Genomic DNA, 20628 nt, shown 5'->3' with positions numbered 1-20628 from the left:
GAGATGACGTTCAAGTATTTTTTTATTTATTTTTATTTATATATGAGGCCCCCTGAACTAATAAATGCACTTTATAGTGGGTTGATGTTATGTACTGTAACGTGATTTGTAAAATTCGAGCCATGCTTGCCGTAGCTAAATTACCATCCAACTTTGTCCACTCGGTGGACTAGAAGGAATAATGACATTGACATTTCGTGAGCTTAGAATGATAAGGTTCTATCTCCGTTTAGGGCAGTTCAGAGATAACTGTAACCTACCTTCCTCCTCAGTGATAATAACAGGGGCCTCTTCAGAGCCCCAGGTTTTATAGATGTAGTAACCAGCAGCGGCTGCCAGGCCAGCCACACAGACACATTTGCGTCCTCCCAGCTGGTTTAGAACACAACTCATCTTTTAATTAATCGTCTCTCTCTCTTGTTAGCTATACTTCTTACATCTCCTACTGAAATGAAAGACTGTCTGAAACTGCGTTCCTTTGTTTTGACTATAGAATCATATGACATCACTGAAATGTCACCTTTTATGATGTCACAATGTACAGATCACAAGTGTTTGACAGCTCTCTCTCTAAGAGAAACTAAATCCTACATCTGTGGGGGTCGCTAATAATACATGACCACAACCATTATTTGATCAAAAATGTAAATGTAATGAGTATTATTTATATTTATTTATATGAGAAATATTCTAAAATAAACACGTTTTCCAAAAGAACTACACGCACCAGCATTAATCTCCTGTGAATGACAGTATGCCTTTGACTGCCTGCACTTTACCACCAAGACACTATGGGGCGCAGTAGAATATTGTGCAACAGCAGAATATGATCGTTGAGAGCTTGCGAATGTGAAAACACGATTATTGAGGAGAAAACATTCCGTAGCTAGGCACGTACGCAAGTTGAAATAATCTCTGTAAGACGTTCAGTTTCTTGATCCACCATCTGTATGTGCAATATATTATCCTCGTCCATATAAAAAGAAGGACCATCACACTCACATGTTCATATTATTGGTTTATTTACCAAAATCTTCACAGCACCAGCAAACTCCTCAATACTGTGGTATCCATCAACTTGTCTGAAACAACATTCGCGCCAAAACGGATATTTATACATAAACGTTACGTGATATATATATATATATATATATATACATAAACGTCACGTGTTACACATGTCACATGTACAGATAACAATATAACCTTCACAATAAATGTGCACAAGGCACTACAACACAAATATGTACCATGAATGTACACTCATCCTAACACATGAGAACACACATCCCAACACCCCCACTTGTTCTCATCATCTGAAGCCGAAAATGATGATACCCATATTAGTTTCCAAAGAAAAAACTCTTGAATTTTCTGAACTTAAACTTAACTACTGGCTTTGTAAGTGTATCTGCAGCCATGTCTTCTGATGGACAGTAAACAATATCTATTTTTCCTTCACTGAGTGCATCACGAATAAAGTGATATTTTACATCAATGTGTTTGGACCTGTCTGTTCACTGGGTTCTTACTTAGTGCGATGGCTCCCTGGTTGTCTTCATAAATCTTTGTACAACACTAATTAAACTTTACCTCCCGATGTCACAGCTTGACAAACTAAACGAAACAGTTGGATAGCGATAATACGATAGCTTTAAATACTGTAGACTCTATTATCCATGCCGTTTAATAGTTGAGTTAGATACATGCTTTCCTGAGTAGTGGTGGCTAGACTGACGTATTCAGCCTCACATGTCGAGAGTGCTACAGTGGGTTGTTTCTTTGACTTCCAAGATATGGCAGGGCCTTGTTTTGTCAGGCTAAAACAGTACCCTGTAGTACTACGTCTATCTTCCACAGAAGATGCCCAATCAGAATCACTATAAGCTATAAGACTTAAGTCTTCATCAGATTTCTTAAAGCACAACTCATAGTCACTTGTCCCTTTTATGTATCTCAAAACATGTTTAGCAGCTACTAGGTTCTCTGCTTTTGGGTTTGCCAGTGTTTGTGATAGTTTACTAACTATCCAGCTAATATCTGGTCGGGTACAAGTCATAGCATAGATCAAACTGCCTATAATCTTTGCTGGTGTCACTCTCCTCGTTTCGGTCACCTTCCACTTTTAGTTCACATGGTGTATATCTAGGTTTACAGTTTGACATTCCAAATCTATCAAGCATTTTTTTGGATGTATGTTTTCTGATTCATTTTGATTTCCTCTCCCTTTTGCTCATACTGAATGCCCAGGAAAGATGATATTTTTCCCAGATCCTTCATATTAAACTGGGCTTTCATGTTTTCTAAAACTCTTAAATGTCACATTTCTTAATCATTTGAACACTGTATCACACTCACCCCACAATGCTTATCAAATCGAGCAAACAACATATCAAATAAGCTAAATCCAAAAAAGAAACTGTCATACAATAGCAATATAATAAATGACACTTCTAAGTGATTTTCCTCTACGTGTCTTTAGGCATATTCCACCTAGCATACTTAATGAAAATGCAATGAGTCATTATGGAGGAATACCACATGGGAAGAGCCACACAGAACAGCGTCATGAACAGTGCTAACAGAAGGACACCAGTCCCTGCAGCCCCCCAAAGGCAACTCTCTGTTGGTGCAACTTAAGCTCCTGGCCGTCACAATGGCAGATGGGGTAAACCATGCCATGAAGTGGAAAATAGACCTCTTGTGTTTTTAATGGCAAAGAAGACTTCAAGCAAGACTATGCGGTCTGCTGCCAAACTCACCAAAAGTGAAGCAGAGGCAAGTGTTGAACAATTGTACCATGCCAGCCCACTCAGTGTGAACGGTGTAAAAGCAATATTGAAATGGTATCATATAACCAAACTGGTTTTATAATTTTAGTATAGTACTTTCATTTGCAATAACAGACACCGTCATGTTTAATTACATGTTTAAAATGTTTAAAACTATTATTATTTTTTTTACATTTTTTATTTAAATTTCTTTATTTTCAAATATGAATGACATTTTAAAATGTATGGACATCTTTGTACATTTGTGTTGCAATCTTCTTATGTCAAATGTGGATTAGAAAAGACAAATGTCAAAACAAAAAATAACTCAATGCTGCCATCTTGTGTTAAGTTTAGGTCAACCTTAAAGTTGTGCATTACACATTTAGTGCTAAGACAGCTTGCCATCATTCCTACAAACTCACCTCACAGCGCATTGTTGACAGATTGCAGTTCATTGACAGTTAAGTCTGCGTGCAGCATGGGTTCCAGTCTTTCCATTTTCTTATTGCAGTATAAGTAGTTACTGAAGACCAACAAGTTACCATTGTTGCTCCTGCCTGTCCGCATTTCATCAAACCATAAAGAAATGCAGCTGTCATAGCACTGAATGAGGTGAAACTGTAGGCGTGACAAACTGAATGACGTCAAATTGGCATGACATAAGCTGAATCTTATGTTTGCGTACATCCCCTATAATAGGGGCCCGATTACAGGCACCTCTGGGACATGAGGATGCCTCTAAGGGTGGGGGTGCAAACATGTTTGTGAGGGTGGTAGGATGTCTGTAAACTGGAGGTATGTCTGTAGTGGAGGGGGCAGAGGGAGCTGCTGAACTACAGCTGTCTGCATCAGAGTCTCAGAGCCCAACATCACCCTGATCTGGAGCCTGCAGAGGTGAGAGAGAGAGGGCAGAGACACTACACACAGACACAGACACAGACACAGACACAGACACAGACACAGACACAGACACACACACGCACACACGCACAGACACAGACACAGACACATATGTGGCTGTTATATACTCGCCAAATAGACCACTAGCCCATACCACCTAAAAACAAGTGAACTACATAATTGGCAGTTCATGAGAATACACACGTGAAATGTGAGAGATGAAAGCACAAGTAATGCGATGGAACCAGACACAGATTCTACCCAAAGTTGCTCGTTATTATTCGGAAAAAAGCTATGATTGACATGTCTGTGCGTCAGCCATTATGTTTCTTCAAATCGATTCATATCATTGTTGATGGCCACAAAATAAAAATGCCCATTTTGTTTGCAACATAGGACACTCAACTCACGATTCGATACGATTTTTCTTTTTAAGTATTTTTTTCTGAGTGGGGCAGTCCCACTCATATTTCTAATTTTATTGGACAGATATAGTGAAGACAGACAGGAAAGTAAGATACATATACCGATAATGACATCTCTGTACACCTCTACTATCAGGGTAGAGTGTTGGGATCAGGGCAATATGCAATTGGGCAGCTATATTCTGTTTTACACTTGACATGTGTCTTACCTTGGTGTGAGCGTGGAGTCCAGGTGTTCTGTGTCCGTCGCTGGTCAAGTATGTCTAATAGCGGCCGCGGGAGAGTCGACCAATTCTGAAACTCCAGGAAGTAACTTAGCACCTCAGGCTCCGCCTTCTTCAGCCTGAAACCAATCAAACACAACAGACGATGTAAAGCAGTGACATTAGCTTATAAGAGTTTCTGTATGTGTGTGTGTGTGTGTGTGTGTGTCTTACATGATGGGCTGCAGGAAAAGGGAGGGCTCCAGTCCTGCCTGCAACAGAGCGGGAAGCCAGTAGAGAGCAGTCCGTAAGCCTGTGTTCAGCGCCACATACAACAGCTCACTCAACTCTGGCGTGAACATGCTTCTGCTCTTCTCCTCTGGTCCGGATATGTTGATGCTCTTACTCAACTGCTCTGGTCTGGAGATACTCCTTTGCTGGATTATTTGCTGCAGCTGCTCGGGTTTGTGGGTGCAAATGGCATAAATCCATACCTCCTGATTTAAACTCGCCCCCACAGCTAACAACAACCGGACAGATTCACTGAGACAGAGACAGAGAGAGACAGAGACAGAGACAGAGACAGAGACAGAGACAGAGACAGAGACAGAGACAGAGACAGAGACAGAGAGAGAGAGAGAGAGAGAGAGAGAGAGAGAGAGAGAGAGAGAGAGAGAGAGAGAGAGAGAGAGAGAGAGAGAGATGAGGGTAAAGGTAAGACTGGTGGAGTGCAAGGGAAGTGTGTGTGTGAGTAATCAATCCATGTCACTCATAGTGTGTGTGTGTGTGTGTGTGTATACCTCAACACACACACAGAGCGGTTATCTCTGAGGGCGTAGGATAGGGGTGACTCCGAGCCAAAGACAGAGTTACAGTTCTGGCCGTCTGGGCTGAAGCCCTCTCTCAGCAGCAGCTCCACAGCGTGGCTCTGTCCATTCACCACAGCCATGTACAACGGACTCACTGAAGACTCTCCACGGTCACATGCACGATCCGTCACAGTAATAAGCTTGGCTAGGATACTGCAAGGACAAAGACAAAAACACCCACCGACCCACCCACCCACACCCACACACACACACACACACAAACACACCCACACACATGTGAGAAGATGCCATGTTTCTTTGAGCAGGAGAAAATATGTTTCAAATGCATGTTTGCATACCTGATGTGTCCGAACTGCGCTGCGGCGTGGATGGGGAGCTGTGGCCATTCGCCATGGCAGGCTAGGTTTGGGTCAGCACCGTGGGTGAGGAGAACATCCACACAACCCTCATGCCCTTCTTGAGAGGCAAGCATCAAGGGCGTAGCCAAGTCCCATGCCTGGGCATTAACATTCGCACCTACAACCAAGACATATATTAATATGCAATATATCACAGTATTTATAGGCAGTATATTGGCTCCCATAATATTTATATATACATATAATATATATATATATACATACATACATAGCATTGGATGCTTGTCTTTCATCTTTTTTGTCGTGTAAACAACTGTAATGATTATGCACATGAAAAATATAAACAACTCCACCAGTAAGCCATCACACACAAGCAGCCATTTACAAAAAGCATACAGATGCAGAGCTGTGTACCTGCATCAATGAGGATTTGCAGGCATTCCTGCTGTCCGTACTGTGCAGCTACAAACAAGGGTGTGATCTTGTAGTCGTCATACACTTCAAGAATACACTTGCCCGCCAGGATACACACAATCTCCCTGTAACCCTGAGGAGAGAGTGGGAGTGAATTGCTGTGTGTGTGTGTGTGTGTGTGTGTGTGTGTGTGTGTGTGTGTGCCCGACTGGCCCCACCTCCTCTACACAGCAGTCGGGCTGCCCGATCACGTCTCTTCACAACACTGGCTCCCCGCTGGTGGAATGAGCTCCCCACGCCGCGGCTGTCAGAACGGCAGAGTCACTACCCATCTTCCGTCGTAGACTGAAGACCTATCTCTTCAGGTTACATCTTAACTGCTCACAATGAGTTATGAATAGTCACAATGACCGCGGGAGGAACCTGCTGCTCAGAGTCAATGGAGAGAGGGAATCTTAGGTGAGAGTGCACAAGGTCTACAGTCACAACAATAGGGAAGATTGAGAGGGGGAGTACATATCGTGGCATGTTTCAACTACCTAATTTGGCACCGTCCCCTTCATCCTCTCTATTTCACCAGAGCATAAATGGCTAAAGTGACAATGTAAATATTCATTTTTAACACCAAGCATGCAGACAGCCATCATCGCAAAGCTCTCCCACTCGTTTCTCACCTGCAGCCCTGAGGAGCACACGTACACACGCCGTGGCACCGAGCGCCGCAGCTTCGTGGAGCGCGTTCCAGCCACGGTTGTCTCTGCTGTCCACGCTGAGGCCCCTCTGGGTCAGAGAACGCACCAGCCCCCGGTCGCAGAACCTAGGATGGTAGGGGAAGGTAGGGCAATACCGCTACCTGATTGGTTGGCGAAGCACTCGTGAAGAGCCCCCTCATCGTGAAGAGCCCCCTCACTCGCCAGCCAATGAGGGGGCTTCGCCAACCAATCAGGTAGCGGTATTGCCCTACCTTCCCTGCTTCGCCAACCAATCAGGTAGCGCCGGCAGGCCCGGATTAACCCCCTAGGGTGCCCTTGGGTGACCAGACATGATGTGTGCCCCCCCCCCCCCCAACACACACACCCTCCTACTTTGCAAGTGAAAGTGTGATATTTACTATGGTTACAAAACCCATAGATTTACAAGAGCATATAACTACAGTACAGGCTCATCACAGTTGGGCCTAATGCCGTAGTATAGCCTTTACACTGATGCTCAAATCTGAATGCAACTCACATCACAATGCAACACGACTTTCTATATATAGGCTAATTATTTCCATCATAAATGGCCTGAGACTACATGCTAAACCATAACAAAGGGGGAAAATGCACATACTGTATACTACAATAAAACAAGCTCAATACCAACCAAGTCCAATAACGACTGTTGCAGGCATATAAGAATAAGAACATATTGTCTGTCAGCATTAATGAAGCGTACTACAGGTATTATGGAAATAAACAGCGCCTCTCTCTTTGCCGCTCTGCTCACCTTCGTGATGCTGTATCAGACGTAGGCTATAGCCCTGTGATGCTGTATCAGACGTAGGCTATAGCCCTGTGATGCTGTATCAGACGTAGGCTATAGCCCTGTGATGCTGTATCAGACGTAGGCTATAGCCCTGTGATGCTGTATCAGACGTAGGCTATAGCCCTGTGATGCTGTATCAGACGTAGGCTATAGCCCTGTGCATCACACAGCCTGCCCAAATCAGCCACAGCCTCATATTAGCCCCAAATAATCATAAATAAGCCTTACCTTTAGCAGAACTTATTTTTTCTTGATTTTACGCAGGCAAAGTCGTTTACTAAATCCTCAAAGTCCATCTCTTTGACCAACTCGGATTCAATTGCCAGCAGGGAATCTTATTATTATCAGGCCTCTCTTATTGCACTATAGTTCTCTCTCAACGCTTTGGTAGAGTCAGTCCTACAACTCCATCTAGTACTGGACAGTGGTTTTAGAGTCCTGCTGATGTTCACATCCTTCTTTTAAATATCCGGCTCCATCGGTGAGGGGATGCTGCACAAAACGCATACAATGACTGAAGTAGGTCAAAGAAATCACTCGCATCCTTACAGCTATTAATGCTGTTTACACCGACACCATGAAGGGAATGTCCAGCACAGGGCACGTAATGAATCAGGGGGTTTGCTTTTTTAAGATGCGCCTGGAGGCCGTTATATTTACCCGACATGTCTAACCCCAGGTCATGACATGAACCATTCTTACTCCACATTCAGGTCATGACATGAACCATTCTTACTCCACATTCAGGTCATGACATGAACCATTCTTACTCCACATTCAGGTCATGACATGAACCATTCTTACTCCACATTCAGGTCATGACATGAACCATTCTTACTCCACATTCAGGTCATGACATGAACCATTCTTACTCCACATTCAGGTCATGACATGAACCATTCTTACTCCACATTCAGGTCATGACATGAACCATTCTTACTCCACATTCAGGTCATGACATGAACCATTCTTACTACACATTCAGGTCATGACATGAACCATTCTTACTCCACATTAGGGCTGCACGATTAATCGATTTTAAATCGAAATCGCGATTTGAAATGATGCGATTAGCTAATCGCAAAGCCTGCGATTTGCCTGCGATTATTTTTTTTTTTTTTTTTTTTTTTTACCTTTATTTTACCAGGAAGTCACATTGAGATTAAAACCTCTTTTGGAAATTTGATCAGCACTCATGGAATGCCTCTTGTCCAATCAAATTACTTGGTCTCTTTATGACTTTGAACCCGGCGCTCTCAGAGCGAATTTACGAACGCAGGCATAGGTTGTGTCACGACAGTCAGTCCAATTATTATGAGACTTTGGGCTAACGTAACGGAGACAATTAGACACCACATGGCTTACTGGACGTATGATAAACGTTAGTATGTTATAATTGCGACAGGTAAGTGTACAATTTCACTATACTAACTGTACCAGCCAAGTGCATGTCGGTGCTGTTAGTCCAGCCTTAAACTTAGCTTAGCTAACTTGTAGTCTTCGAGACGGTAGCTTAGCTTAGCTACTCATGCTAACCCGGCGTTAAAGTACAGACACAGAGTTGACAGTCTCAGCAACCTGCGGGTTGGTGTTTATATAGTATAGCAGGCTTATGGATACATGGAAGTTAACTGTTCTGTTGTCAAACATGAATGTGTCCTGTATGCATAACCTCATACCATTCGTTCATACCAGCCGGCTTTAAAGACGCAGAGGTTAGCCTAGCCTAGCCTTGGGCTGAAGTATGTCACAGATTCCTAAGTCAAGGTGACGTGTGTCTGTGCTCCATAGTCAGAGACCACCATTCTATCATTCATCAGTTCGACTGTTGACCGAGTCATCTAGATGTGGTCCTTTCAGTTATAGTCACAGTGTATCCCCAAATGATCATTTTAATAGCTGGATCATCTTAGAAAGTAGCCACCTGTCTAGATGAGATGAGGTTATCATATATACAATTCATATCTTTTAAGTTCTCATCCTTGCATTAGAATTAGAGCAGTTAATAGTTTGATGGTATCATGTGGTAATGCTCTCTGAAAATAGGTGATAGACAGATTCGACAGATTCATCCAATCACCTGCCAAGTATTTTTTGAAAGTACCTGCCCTTTTCCAAACAGCTTCCAATTAAGCTTTCCTAGATGGTTGTGTGAAACAAACCACCTGAGTCAGGTTAGTAATGCTCCATCACATGTTTTAATCTGAAGCTTGATTTTAAAGCAACCCAACTTTAAAGCAACCCAATGTAAGTTTAGTTCTTTCACTCGTAGCTCGGGCTGTGGGGGTGCTAGAGGAGGGAGCCTCTAAGTCCCCTGAAGACGTACAAACAAACTGCACGTTGATACGACCTTCCTAGGCGGAGATATGGCCACACTTTACAAAAACTTCCTTTTTTTTTTTCTTTTTCTTTTTTTTGCTATTTAAAAAAATAATAATCGCAAATTAATCGCAATCGCGATATCTGTCCAAATAATCGCAATTCGATTTTTTCCCCCAAATCGTGCAGCCCTACTCCACATTCAGCAAGACTTGCTCCAGTGTGGCTGTGAATGGGCTCGCTCGCTCTGCTACACACACACTGTTAACTTCGGTGCTAATTTTAGGCCTAGGTGAAATAAATAAAAAAGTCCAATTTTTAAGTGTGGCCGTATGTCTGGAGTCTTTGCCTTGCTTAGTTTTTCGCTTGGCAGAGCCACTCAGTTGTCGCCTGGACATTTGGATTTCTTCGTTGATAGTTTGGCGGCACTGCGTCATCGCGCACTTGTCTGTGACTGGGGGGGGGGGCACTTACACCGAAATCGCAATTATTTATCTTTTTATATGATAGCCTAAATATAACCGTTAGTTTTGTACCTATGTGGATGACTTCCAGTAAATATAGCCTATATTTTAAAAATGTGCGCAAAATATTTTAAAGGTCTCTTCATTGTCCGAATAATTTGGTGCCCCCCCATTGGCTGGTGCCCCAGGGCGTTCACCCGATGCAATATACGGATAGTCCGGGCTTGATAATTATCTCCTCCTCAGTCAAGTGGTAAGCTATGGCTGTGCTCTCAGTGACGGGGGAGGCTGGTGGAGGTAGGAACCAGAGGACAGGCTCATTGTAACACATGTATTACAATGAACCCGTCGACCTCCAGCAGCCTCCCCTGCACAGTCAGGAAGAAGGGAAAAACCTTGGAAATAATCCTATGAAGAAACCCCTCAGTGGAAACAGAGCCTGAATTAACCTCATCTGTCCTGTAATCAGCCAAGAGATCAGATAAGACTGTCAGAGGACAATCATCTGGCACTGACCATCTTCCTGAGATACAGCTCTGAAAGCTGAGGGTCAGGGGTCGCTAGGATGTAGCCGTGCATTATTGGAAGTGAAGTGAGGCAGTGTAACGAGGGTGTGTCACACAGTTACACGACTACACACAACTACCACAGTTGAGCCGATAGCAGGGGAGGCTGGTGGAGGTAGAAATGGGAGGACAGGCTCATTGTAATGCAGGGAATGGAACAGGGAATAGTATCAAGCACACATGTTTGCGTTCCATTATAATGAGCCCATCCTCCTGTTTGTATCTCCACCAGTCTCCCCTGGTATATAGCAAAAATAAAAAAAGATATATCTCTTAGTAGTGGGAGATGAAGGTAACTAAGGGTTCTGATAGATAGATAGATAGATAGATAGATAGATAGATCGATCGATACTTTATTGATCCCTGAGAGAAATTCACGAGTTACAGAAGCTCTGACCACAAAAACAACAACAAAATAAAGTGACAATTGAATAATAATCCAAATAAAATATATAAAAATACAAAATAAAGATAGACCAATAGACACGTGGGACCTTATCTACAGTAGAGAACTTGTTTACCTTCATCAGTTGGTTCTTGTTGTAGTTGTGGAAGTCGTACTTCCTCTGGCAGTCTTCCTTCAGCAGCAGGTTGTACAGAGCGATCCACACCTGGCCGTCCAGCTTCGTCATCTTCACACGGTCCTCCGGTGGAATCTTCTGCCATTTGCCACCTGCCGTGTACTTCTCCACCTCGCCTGTAGGGGGAGACAGAGTACGGCTATAATGATATGTAGGGTAAGGGCCATGCAAGCTTAATTCATTGTTTAATGGAAATGAAAAAACGGTATCAAAGTGTATCAGTTGTTTCTGTAGTGGCTATAAAGATCATGTTTATCAACTTCATGTTATCAAACCAAAAATTGTCTTTTGATCTATTTTCCAGATTGATGTTCAGTGACGTGTGTGTGTGTGTGTGTGTGTGTGTGTGTGTGTGTGCGTGTGTCTGAGCGTGTGCAATCTGTGCATGCACTTAGACTATCCACAGATTTAAGTACGTTAACATGTGACCATGTGCATGCATTTGTGTGTGTGTGACAAACCTGCAGTGTAGCGACTCCAGGGGCAGTTCTCTACCAGCTGCACCAGGACACAGGGCAGGTTATGAGTGCACAGCATCCTACTGATCACACTGATACTGTAAAACAACAAGGGCAACCATTTTCATCAGCAACATTACTATTATCACAAGAATCTATATATCTAAAGATTAGGGTTTTTTTTTTTTTTTTTTTCAATGTAACCTTTATTTTGGCAGGGAGTCCCACTGAGATCAAGGTCTCTTTTACAAGGGAGCATACCGGCACATACAATTTAAACAAGAAAAAGGACCACATTGTTCAATGAATGTGCTGTCAAGCTGTGGGTGAAATCTGGTGAGACCTCTAAGTCTGTTCACCAGATCAGTATCACCAATCACTTTTGTTTGTTAATATTTGTATTAATACTCCCAAAAAGATAGTTTTGATTAATCTACTGAACATCTACATGAACTACATAATTGAGTTTTCTACAACAGCATGTTTGGATACTGGATTCTGATTGGCTAGCAACAGTGGTAAATATCCCAACAACCTTCAGTATCAATGCGCCTCCCAATCTGATTAAGTACACCTGTGCTGACCTACAATGCAATCGTTGATCTTAGTGCTTCAAGTCCCACGATGTAACACATTATCTAAGTCACATTCTCGAAGTCACATTATCTAAGTCACATTATCTAAGTCCCTAACGGACCCGTCCCAGTGAATCCCATACCTGTCAGTATGGTCTGTGATGTAGCGCAGGACAGACAGAGCCTTGAGGGAGATGTCAAACTCCAGTGTAGTATTCTGCCCCTGCAACTCCTGCATCAGACACACACAGCACAGTAGAGCTCTTACAACCAAAGCACCTCCTCTATCCTGGGTTAAACAACGCTCTACTTGCCTGGAATCCAGACGGCAGATTTTTCAGTGTTGTGTTCATGTTTTTATGTTGCGTTTCCCTCAGATGTTTTCTTAAGCAGGGTACATTTACATTTGACATTCTTACCATTTAGCAGACGCTTTTATCCAAAAGTGACTTATAGTTAGATAGATTACAGGGACAGTCTCCCTGGTGTAACTTAGGGCTAAGTGCCTTACTCAAGGGCACACTAGTGGTGGTGTTCCCAGGTTGGGATTTGAAATCAAGCCCTTCTGATTACCAGTCCAACGTGGAGGGGGTGGGGTTAGGGTTAATAGTAGGAGAAACGCTGGTGTTGTGTACTATTTAAATATTTTCACGTGATTATTGTTATATCTGTATAATAATAATATATGATTATATCACGTGTGATTTGCTCCTCTGGGATGAATACAGTTCTGTTCAACTGAATTGAAGTCAACACTGCTACACTCTTCACCTGTATGGAGGAGAGGTCTGCACTCGGTGTTCCATTAAGTCTGTCCTGCTTGGGGGTGTCGTCCTTGGAGGCTCGGCCAACCAGCAGGGTTAGTTTGCGGTGACAGTAATCAACCAGGTCCAGGACCGAGTCACCAGCTGCCTCACAGGAATCCTGTAACCATGGCAGCACACACAAACTGTATTCAGTGGCATCCTATGATACACACGTGTGTTTGATACCATTCCTCATTCCGTCCCATGCATTAGAATGAGCCCATCCTCCAATTTCTACCTCCACCAGCCAACCCTGCACCTCACTGATGGTTCGATTGTAATTTACACAGTTAAAGTACACATATAAAATATACATAGAGCTTCACAATGATCCTGAGATGTTTAAAAAAAAACAAGCAAACTGCAAACATTGCTAGTGTTGTGCTGAGGCGTATGTAAACTACTGCTCACCTTATGATACATAACTGTTTCCAGAAGGTTTATGATTGAAACCTCGTGGCGAATCTGAATGTCAGACAATAGAGCAGAAGAAACAATGGAATGAACTGTCAGTATAACAACGACATCAGCATGTGAATACAGAATGTCAGTGGAGGTAGGAGGTGGTGCATTCCTTGCATTACACTGAGCCCCGTCCTCCGATTTCTACCTCCACCAGCCTCCACTGTAATATGATCACAGCGGAGGTCAGACACGGTTTCTCCTCTCACCACCATATACAGAGGAAACGTGCTCTTCGGATCGAAGTCCCGAAGCTGACAAAGAATAGGAAACACTTTTTGTTTCCAAACCTCCACCAGAATCATCTCATGGACCAAGGTGGGGATCTGAGGAAGAGGGAAAAGGAGAATGAATGTTGTCAATGGAACCAGCCAGGGCAATGAGTGGTCTTATAATTGATCCTTCCTTCCTTTCTAGACTGAATGAAATCACTGATCTGATATGACTCGATGGGTGAAGGCAATGCATGCTGTGCAAAGCGTGTTTAAACCAAACCCAATCCAAGCTAATTGAGTATGTTACTTCAAGGGGGAGGAAGGAAGGACGCATCGTTAGAGTATTCGAACGGGCCCCATCATTGGAAGCACACTACTAGTGTTATTATCATTATTATACTTGAATTATTCCAATTGGAACAAGATCGCCTGACTGTCTTAAGACATTGATATTCAGTGTCTTAAGACACCTCAAGATGTTCTGTGTCTTCAAGACACAGAAAATATGGCTCTTATGCTCCATGTCTTAAGTGAGTGCATGTGTGCATGTCTTCAGGTTAGGTCTTAAGACATCTTGACAGACAAAGGGACAGTTTCACAGACAAGGCTTAAGCCTAATCCTGGACTAAAAAGCATCTTCAATGGAGATTTTACATTGAAAGTGTGATTTAGTCCAGGACTAGGCTTAAGCCTTGTCTGTGAAACCGGCCCAAAATGTCTTATTTTGGTTAATTAAGCTCACCTTCCCGTGCGACACCAGGAGCTCCTTGATGAACTCGTCCTGCGTGAATGAAGCGACTATCGCCTGCATGTAGAGTTTTTCTATATACTCGTGTTGTCTGAACCACCTGGCGATCAAGAAACACAACGGAATTAGCTACAAACAGAACATCATATTGCTGACAAATCGTGAGGTTCTATCTCAATTTTTGTCAAAATTGAGTTCTTCACATAATCTGATCCATTAGGTGTTTATTAATGCCTGTGTGGTGTTATTTTTAAAATGTTGACATTTTTGAGTTAGTAATTAATAAAATACAAAGGTTCCATCTCACTAAACATAATGGAACGTAAAAACTTTGACGCTCAATATCTCTGAACTGCCCTAAACGGAGATAGAACCTTATCATTCTAAACGGAGATAGAACCTTCTCATTCTAAACGGAGATAGAACCTTCTCATTCTAAACGGAGATAGAACCTTATCATTCTAAACGGAGATAGAACCTTATCATTCTAAACGGAGATGGAACCTTCTCATTCTAAACGGAGATAGAACCTTATCATTCTAAACGGAGATAGAACCATATCATTCTAAACGGAGATAGAACCTTATCATTCTAAACGGAGATAGAACCTTATCATTCTAAACTCACGAAATTCAAAATGTAAAGTTCAGTTAGACTAGAGGCGAACCAGCTAGCCGCTAGCTAGTGTGTGTCCCTGCGACGCTGAGCAGCTTCACACACCTGGGAGAGCCCATCTCCTTCAGAGAGAACGTTTGCAGACTTCGGACGAATCCTTCTGCCTCTCCAGGCGAAAGTAACAAAGTAACTGACTCCATATCTCAGACTTGTTAAATAACAAAGCGATGTAAAACAACGTGTGACGTTTAGAAATAAAAGGAGCGAGTTACGATAACTGCCAAGGAAGGTGTTCACTTCTTCATCAGAGCAACACATCCGGGTACTTTGCTCTCCCGTAATGTCCACGCCCCTTTTTGGGTGATAGAAGTGTAGTTTGACTGGCGGTCAATGGAAATGTCTGGTCTTCCCTACTTTAATCCGATAAAATAAGAAAACCGTAGTGCTTTTTAGATATTAGGAGCCCAAATCCGATGGCCAGTTAGGCAAACTATTATATAGTGTCATTGCCGATCAATGATCGACGTCGTTATATAGAGAAAATGAATGAAATAGGGGTTGATTCATCAGAGTAGTCATACGTCATCTCCCTGTCATCAGGGATTTGTAGTTCTTCAGTTGATACTGCATAGCGCCTAAATAGGTTAAAAGGGGTACCAGAGTGCAGACCAATCCCCCCCAAGCTCCCCATGTCATTAAGTGATTACTTAAATGCTGCGTTTACATTCCCATATCAGAGCCCAGAAAGAGCTTAGCTATTACACGGCAAATCAAATGAAGAACTACAAATCCCTGATGACAGGGAGATGACGTATGACTACTCTGATGAATCAACCCCTATTTCATTAATTTTCTCTATATAACGACGTCGATCATTGATCGGCAATGACACTATATAATAGTTTGCCTAACTGGCCATCGGATTTGGGCTCCTAATATCTAAAAAGCACTACGGTTTTCTTATTGTATCGGATTAAAGTAGCGAAGACCAGAAATTCCCATTGACCACCATTCAAACTTCTACACTTCTATCACCCAAAAAGGGGCGTGATCATTCTGATGACAGGGTGATGACGCGCAATTGCTCTGATGAATTCAGTTGTCGTCGTTGGTTGTCATGGTTACTGTACACTCACACTTACACCTTACCGCCAGAGGGGGGCAGCAGAACCCCACTTTATTCAGCAGGCAGGTACATAAGAGGACACTATTATCTTTGCTACCTGTATTACCTTTGGTACTGTAAGTTAATAACTTTAACAAAGAGGCGAGGACAAACAAACAGGGTCAAGTGGGTCACTCAACCCCAAATAAGTCTGTTTATTTTCACTGCAACATTGCATACAGACAGTAGTTGTGTTAAAATCACATACGTATCATTTACATTTACATTTTTGGCATTTAGCAGACGCCTTATTCCAAAGCGACTTACAATCAATCATATCGTATCATCAGATCATACTCCACTTCTGTAAGGCTTGTATAAATTCATTAGCATTTAGTTTCCTAATGAAGCCATGTGATGTAACATTCTCAGTCTGGACCGGATGGCAAAAACCTGATGCATAGATAAGAAGCGAAATGGCCGACATAACAGGATACAAATCCCCCAAAGTCTCTGCCTTTGAATACAGACTTCCTGTTACGTGTCTCCCAGTCAGAGTGAAGGAGGTGGCGTCTTTGGTTAAGAATCGGCCGGAATCGAACCGGGGACCCTGCAGGTAACAGCGGGGTAACCCGCTACGCCACCTAACCGCCCCCCTAGAACCTCCATTCCTTTACTCAGTACTCAAGTTGTAAAAGACAATCAGGGGAGAGGTGGATTTTATCATATGGGGACAATTTGAGCATCCCCACAGTGTCAGTGGCTTGGTAAAAATGTCATTGCATGTGTGCGTGCCCCCCCCCTCGCCCACAATATTTTACTCAATATGCGCAAAACTAAATGTTTAAATAGCAGTAATGCCACGTTCACTGATAAAATGACATAAGGGATAGAAAGGGGGGAGGGCAGTTTTAGAAGGGGGATGATTTTGACTGTTTTTATTTCAGGGGGGGATGCCACCCCCCCCCTCAACTTGAGTGCTGCCTTTCCTTATCTCTTTGTCTCCTACTGTTCTTCTGCACTGACCTTATAGACCTGAACAGATTAAAACCATCAGCTGAAAGTCGTCCTCCCTCTTGTCTTCTTCTGTCCTGTGTTTCCAGGTCAGTATCGTGAGCTTAGAATTATAAGGTTCTATCTCCGTTTAGGGTCGTTCAGAGATATTGAGCGTCAAAGTTGTTACATTCCATTATGTTTTGTGAGATGGAACCTTTGTATTTAGGATATGTAGATAGAGAGAGGAGGACGCTGCTGCTTTAGATCATTGGGACGCACCTGGACTGGCTGTTGATACACAGGATATATTGAGGTCCATGAGCTATAAATAACAAATAAAATAAATGGCCAAAAGGACATTCTGAAAGTAAGTGAAATGTGTTAACAAAAATGAAAACTAACTTGCCTTCCTCATAGCTGGTATTGCACTTTTGGGCTGAAATAACCTCAATTAAATCTCTGACACAGTTGTTCCCATTCCTCCGTGCAGAATTATTCCAGATGTGTGGTGTTTGAGGGGTGTCTTGTCTTGCATGCACAGCCCGTTTCAAATCACCCCACAGCATCTCAATAGGATTCAGATCCGGGCTTTCACTTCAGCCGTTCCAGAACTCTCCATTTCTTTCTTTTGAGCCGTTCGTTGGTGGATTTACTGGCATGTTTTGGGTCATTGTCATGTTGCATGGTCCACATCTGCTTTAGCTTCAGTTTTGCATGGTCTCACATTTTCCTCAAGCACCCTGTGATACAACAATATAGAATTCATAGTGGATTCTATGATGGTGAGCAATGACTTCTACAACAGCATGTTTGGATACTGGATTCTGATTGGCTAGCAACAGTGGTAAACACCCCCAACTCCCTTCAGTTCAGCTCCGACCGCATTTCCAGTATCAATGCGCCTCCCAATCAATCTGATTAAGAACACCTGTGCTGACTCCGCCCACTGTTTAGCCAATAGCGGTCTACAAATCTGGAGTGTCATTCCAAGGCACCAATCACGAACAAGTTGGCTCAAAGGCCAAGTGAATGTGGCCTAGCCTACAATGCAATCGTTATGTTGTTTATGGGACTATATTCTGTGGCGGAAGGATATATGTATTCGGAATGATTAATCGTTTAAAGAAGTTGTGGAACAGCAGTCAGTCTTCGTCAAACGAAGAAGTGAGAAAACGTGCTGGTATAGAGATGGTAAGTAAGCACGCAGATCAGACAGAGAAGATGGAAGTACATCGGCCACGTGTTGAGGAAAAGCCCGGATGACCATAAACGCACAGCCCTCAGATGGACCCCTGAATGATGGACGAAGAACAAGGGGACGCCCCAAAGAAACCTGGAGGAGAACCGTCGAGAGGCAGCGTGACATGCCGGGTCTGAGATCCCGGGAGGCGGCGGCCGCTGTGGCGAGGGACAGAGACCGGTGGCGTAAACTCGTCGGAGGCCCTATTCTTCACACCCGAAGAAAAAGGACCTAAGTCAAGTAAGTCAAGAAATGATTAATGATTGTAAATAAATGAATTTAATGTTACAACTTACAACTGTGTATTTTTTAATAATGTTACATCTGTGTATTTGTTATATTATGTGGTAGCTTTTGTAGAAAAGCAATTAACCATTCGAGGGCAGGGGGTTGTGGAGACATTTACCACTGGTACAGGGTACTCCACAACCCCCTTCCTCTCATGGTAAGTTGCTTACATTTCCACCCCCAGGCTTCACAGCTGCTATGAGGTTCTTGTGCTCAAATGCTGTCTTTGGTTTGTACCAAACAAGTCTTCTGTTACTGTGCTTAAATACTTCATCCAAAACACATTGTTCCAGAAGTCATGGTGTTTGAAAATGCTTGGACGGCCTGACCTGGCCATGTTGGCAGTTGTTTTAAATGTTCTCCACTTGTAAATTATTTTCAGGACAGTGGAATGGCTGATTTCTAATTGTTTGGAGATCTTTATAAATCCTTTCCCAGACTCATACACATACAACCCTCTTTCTGCAGGCCTCAGAGAGCTCGATTTCTCTCTCCATGGTGACACCACTCACTTCAACAATCAAGAGCAAACCAAACTAAATGTCTGAGGTTTAAATAAGACAGGCTCCTCCAAAATCCTCTCTAACAATGTTCTAATCATTTACACACAGAGTAGCAATACACAAAGTAGCAATACATGTGGGGTGTGTCTTGTTTTTGCTCACAAGAAAATTGCATTCCATTAATTCCATTTTACAAATAGATTAAATATTTAAGAAAATAATAATTTCTGTTTCATTTGATTAGTTATATTACCTCCATCCATCAATATTGTTCAAATGAAAATCAAATGTCCATATGTTTAAATATGTTGAAAAAGACAATGGTTTTCATGTAGTATCCTATCTTTTTCACATGACAGCTGCCACTAGAACTGGGATACTTGTCTTAATTAGTGTTCCTACTACTACTACTACTACTACTACTACTACGTAGGAACAGTATTGTTATTGGTGGTATACTCCTTATTATTCTTTTTCCCCGCTATGGTCAAATAGCTCAAAGTCCCTGACCGAAAATGCTATAAATGTGCATGCCACAACTAGAGAGCATCAGTAACTATGGCAGAAAGAATGACCATGATTAAACCATAGGTGGCGCTATAATAACCAAAAGTAAATAATTAACTTCAGAATGCTGGCATTTCCACCCCGGATGTATGAAACTTGGTACGTATGTGTCTTTCCTCATGGGGAACATATTTGCCTCAAGAACCGATAAGGTCCGCCATGATGGATTTTTCTGAAGGTGCAAAATCTGGCCAAACTTATAAAAATTTACTTAAAATCACCTGTAAGTCTGATTGGTCCAAAATTGCATATGGACATGCATGGTGCATGTCTCTCCTTAGGGTGTGAAAGGAGAAAAAATATGACGGTCACAGTACAATTATAATGTCATAAAATCAGGATTTATACTGTGTAGACCTGTTCACAACAATACTACCAGACTATAACTGTGGTCCTATTAACAACAATACTGCCAGACTAAATTGTGTAAACACTGTTGGGCCCCCTGTGGGGAGCATGCAGCGTTTGGCCAGTAGAGGGAGCTACAGGACTGGTGGAGAGTAGATGAAGACATGATTGAAGACTGGTTGGTGTCAATCATGTCATTGTCATTTGGCATTTAACTTGTGTGTTTTTTTTCTCTTCCGACAATCGGTAGGAAGTGATGGTGAGACCAAGACATAGGCCTACACTATGGACCAGTGAAGACATAGGCCTACACTATGGACCAGTGAAGCAGTAGGAGACA

The 20628-nt window shown here is 42.6% G+C and overlaps 1 protein-coding gene across 1 annotated transcript; it reads right to left on the bottom strand.

Moving 5' to 3' along the window:
- Positions 1-4532: 4532 nt before the first annotated feature.
- LOC308171168 (zinc finger MYND domain-containing protein 10-like) lies at positions 4533-15441 on the bottom strand (the record flags this gene model as incomplete). The annotated part of the gene is made up of 13 exons (XM_080546024.1): positions 4533-4845; positions 5103-5324; positions 5471-5531; positions 5906-5989; positions 6580-6685; positions 11303-11478; positions 11824-11918; positions 12539-12627; positions 13167-13319; positions 13613-13666; positions 13873-13989; positions 14621-14726; positions 15347-15441. 13 exons carry the CDS (start codon positions 15439-15441, stop codon positions 4533-4535), a joined length of 1671 nt encoding a protein of 556 aa, XP_080402150.1.
- Between the last annotated feature and the right edge of the window lie 5187 nt (positions 15442-20628).

This window comes from Nansenia antarctica (assembly GCF_963989245.1).
Source record: "Nansenia antarctica genome assembly, chromosome: 15".
In the NCBI taxonomy this organism is placed as follows: domain Eukaryota; kingdom Metazoa; phylum Chordata; class Actinopteri; order Argentiniformes; family Microstomatidae; genus Nansenia; species Nansenia antarctica.
The sequence above is the reverse complement of the archived record's forward strand: the minus strand, read 5'-3'. Positions and strand labels throughout refer to the sequence as shown.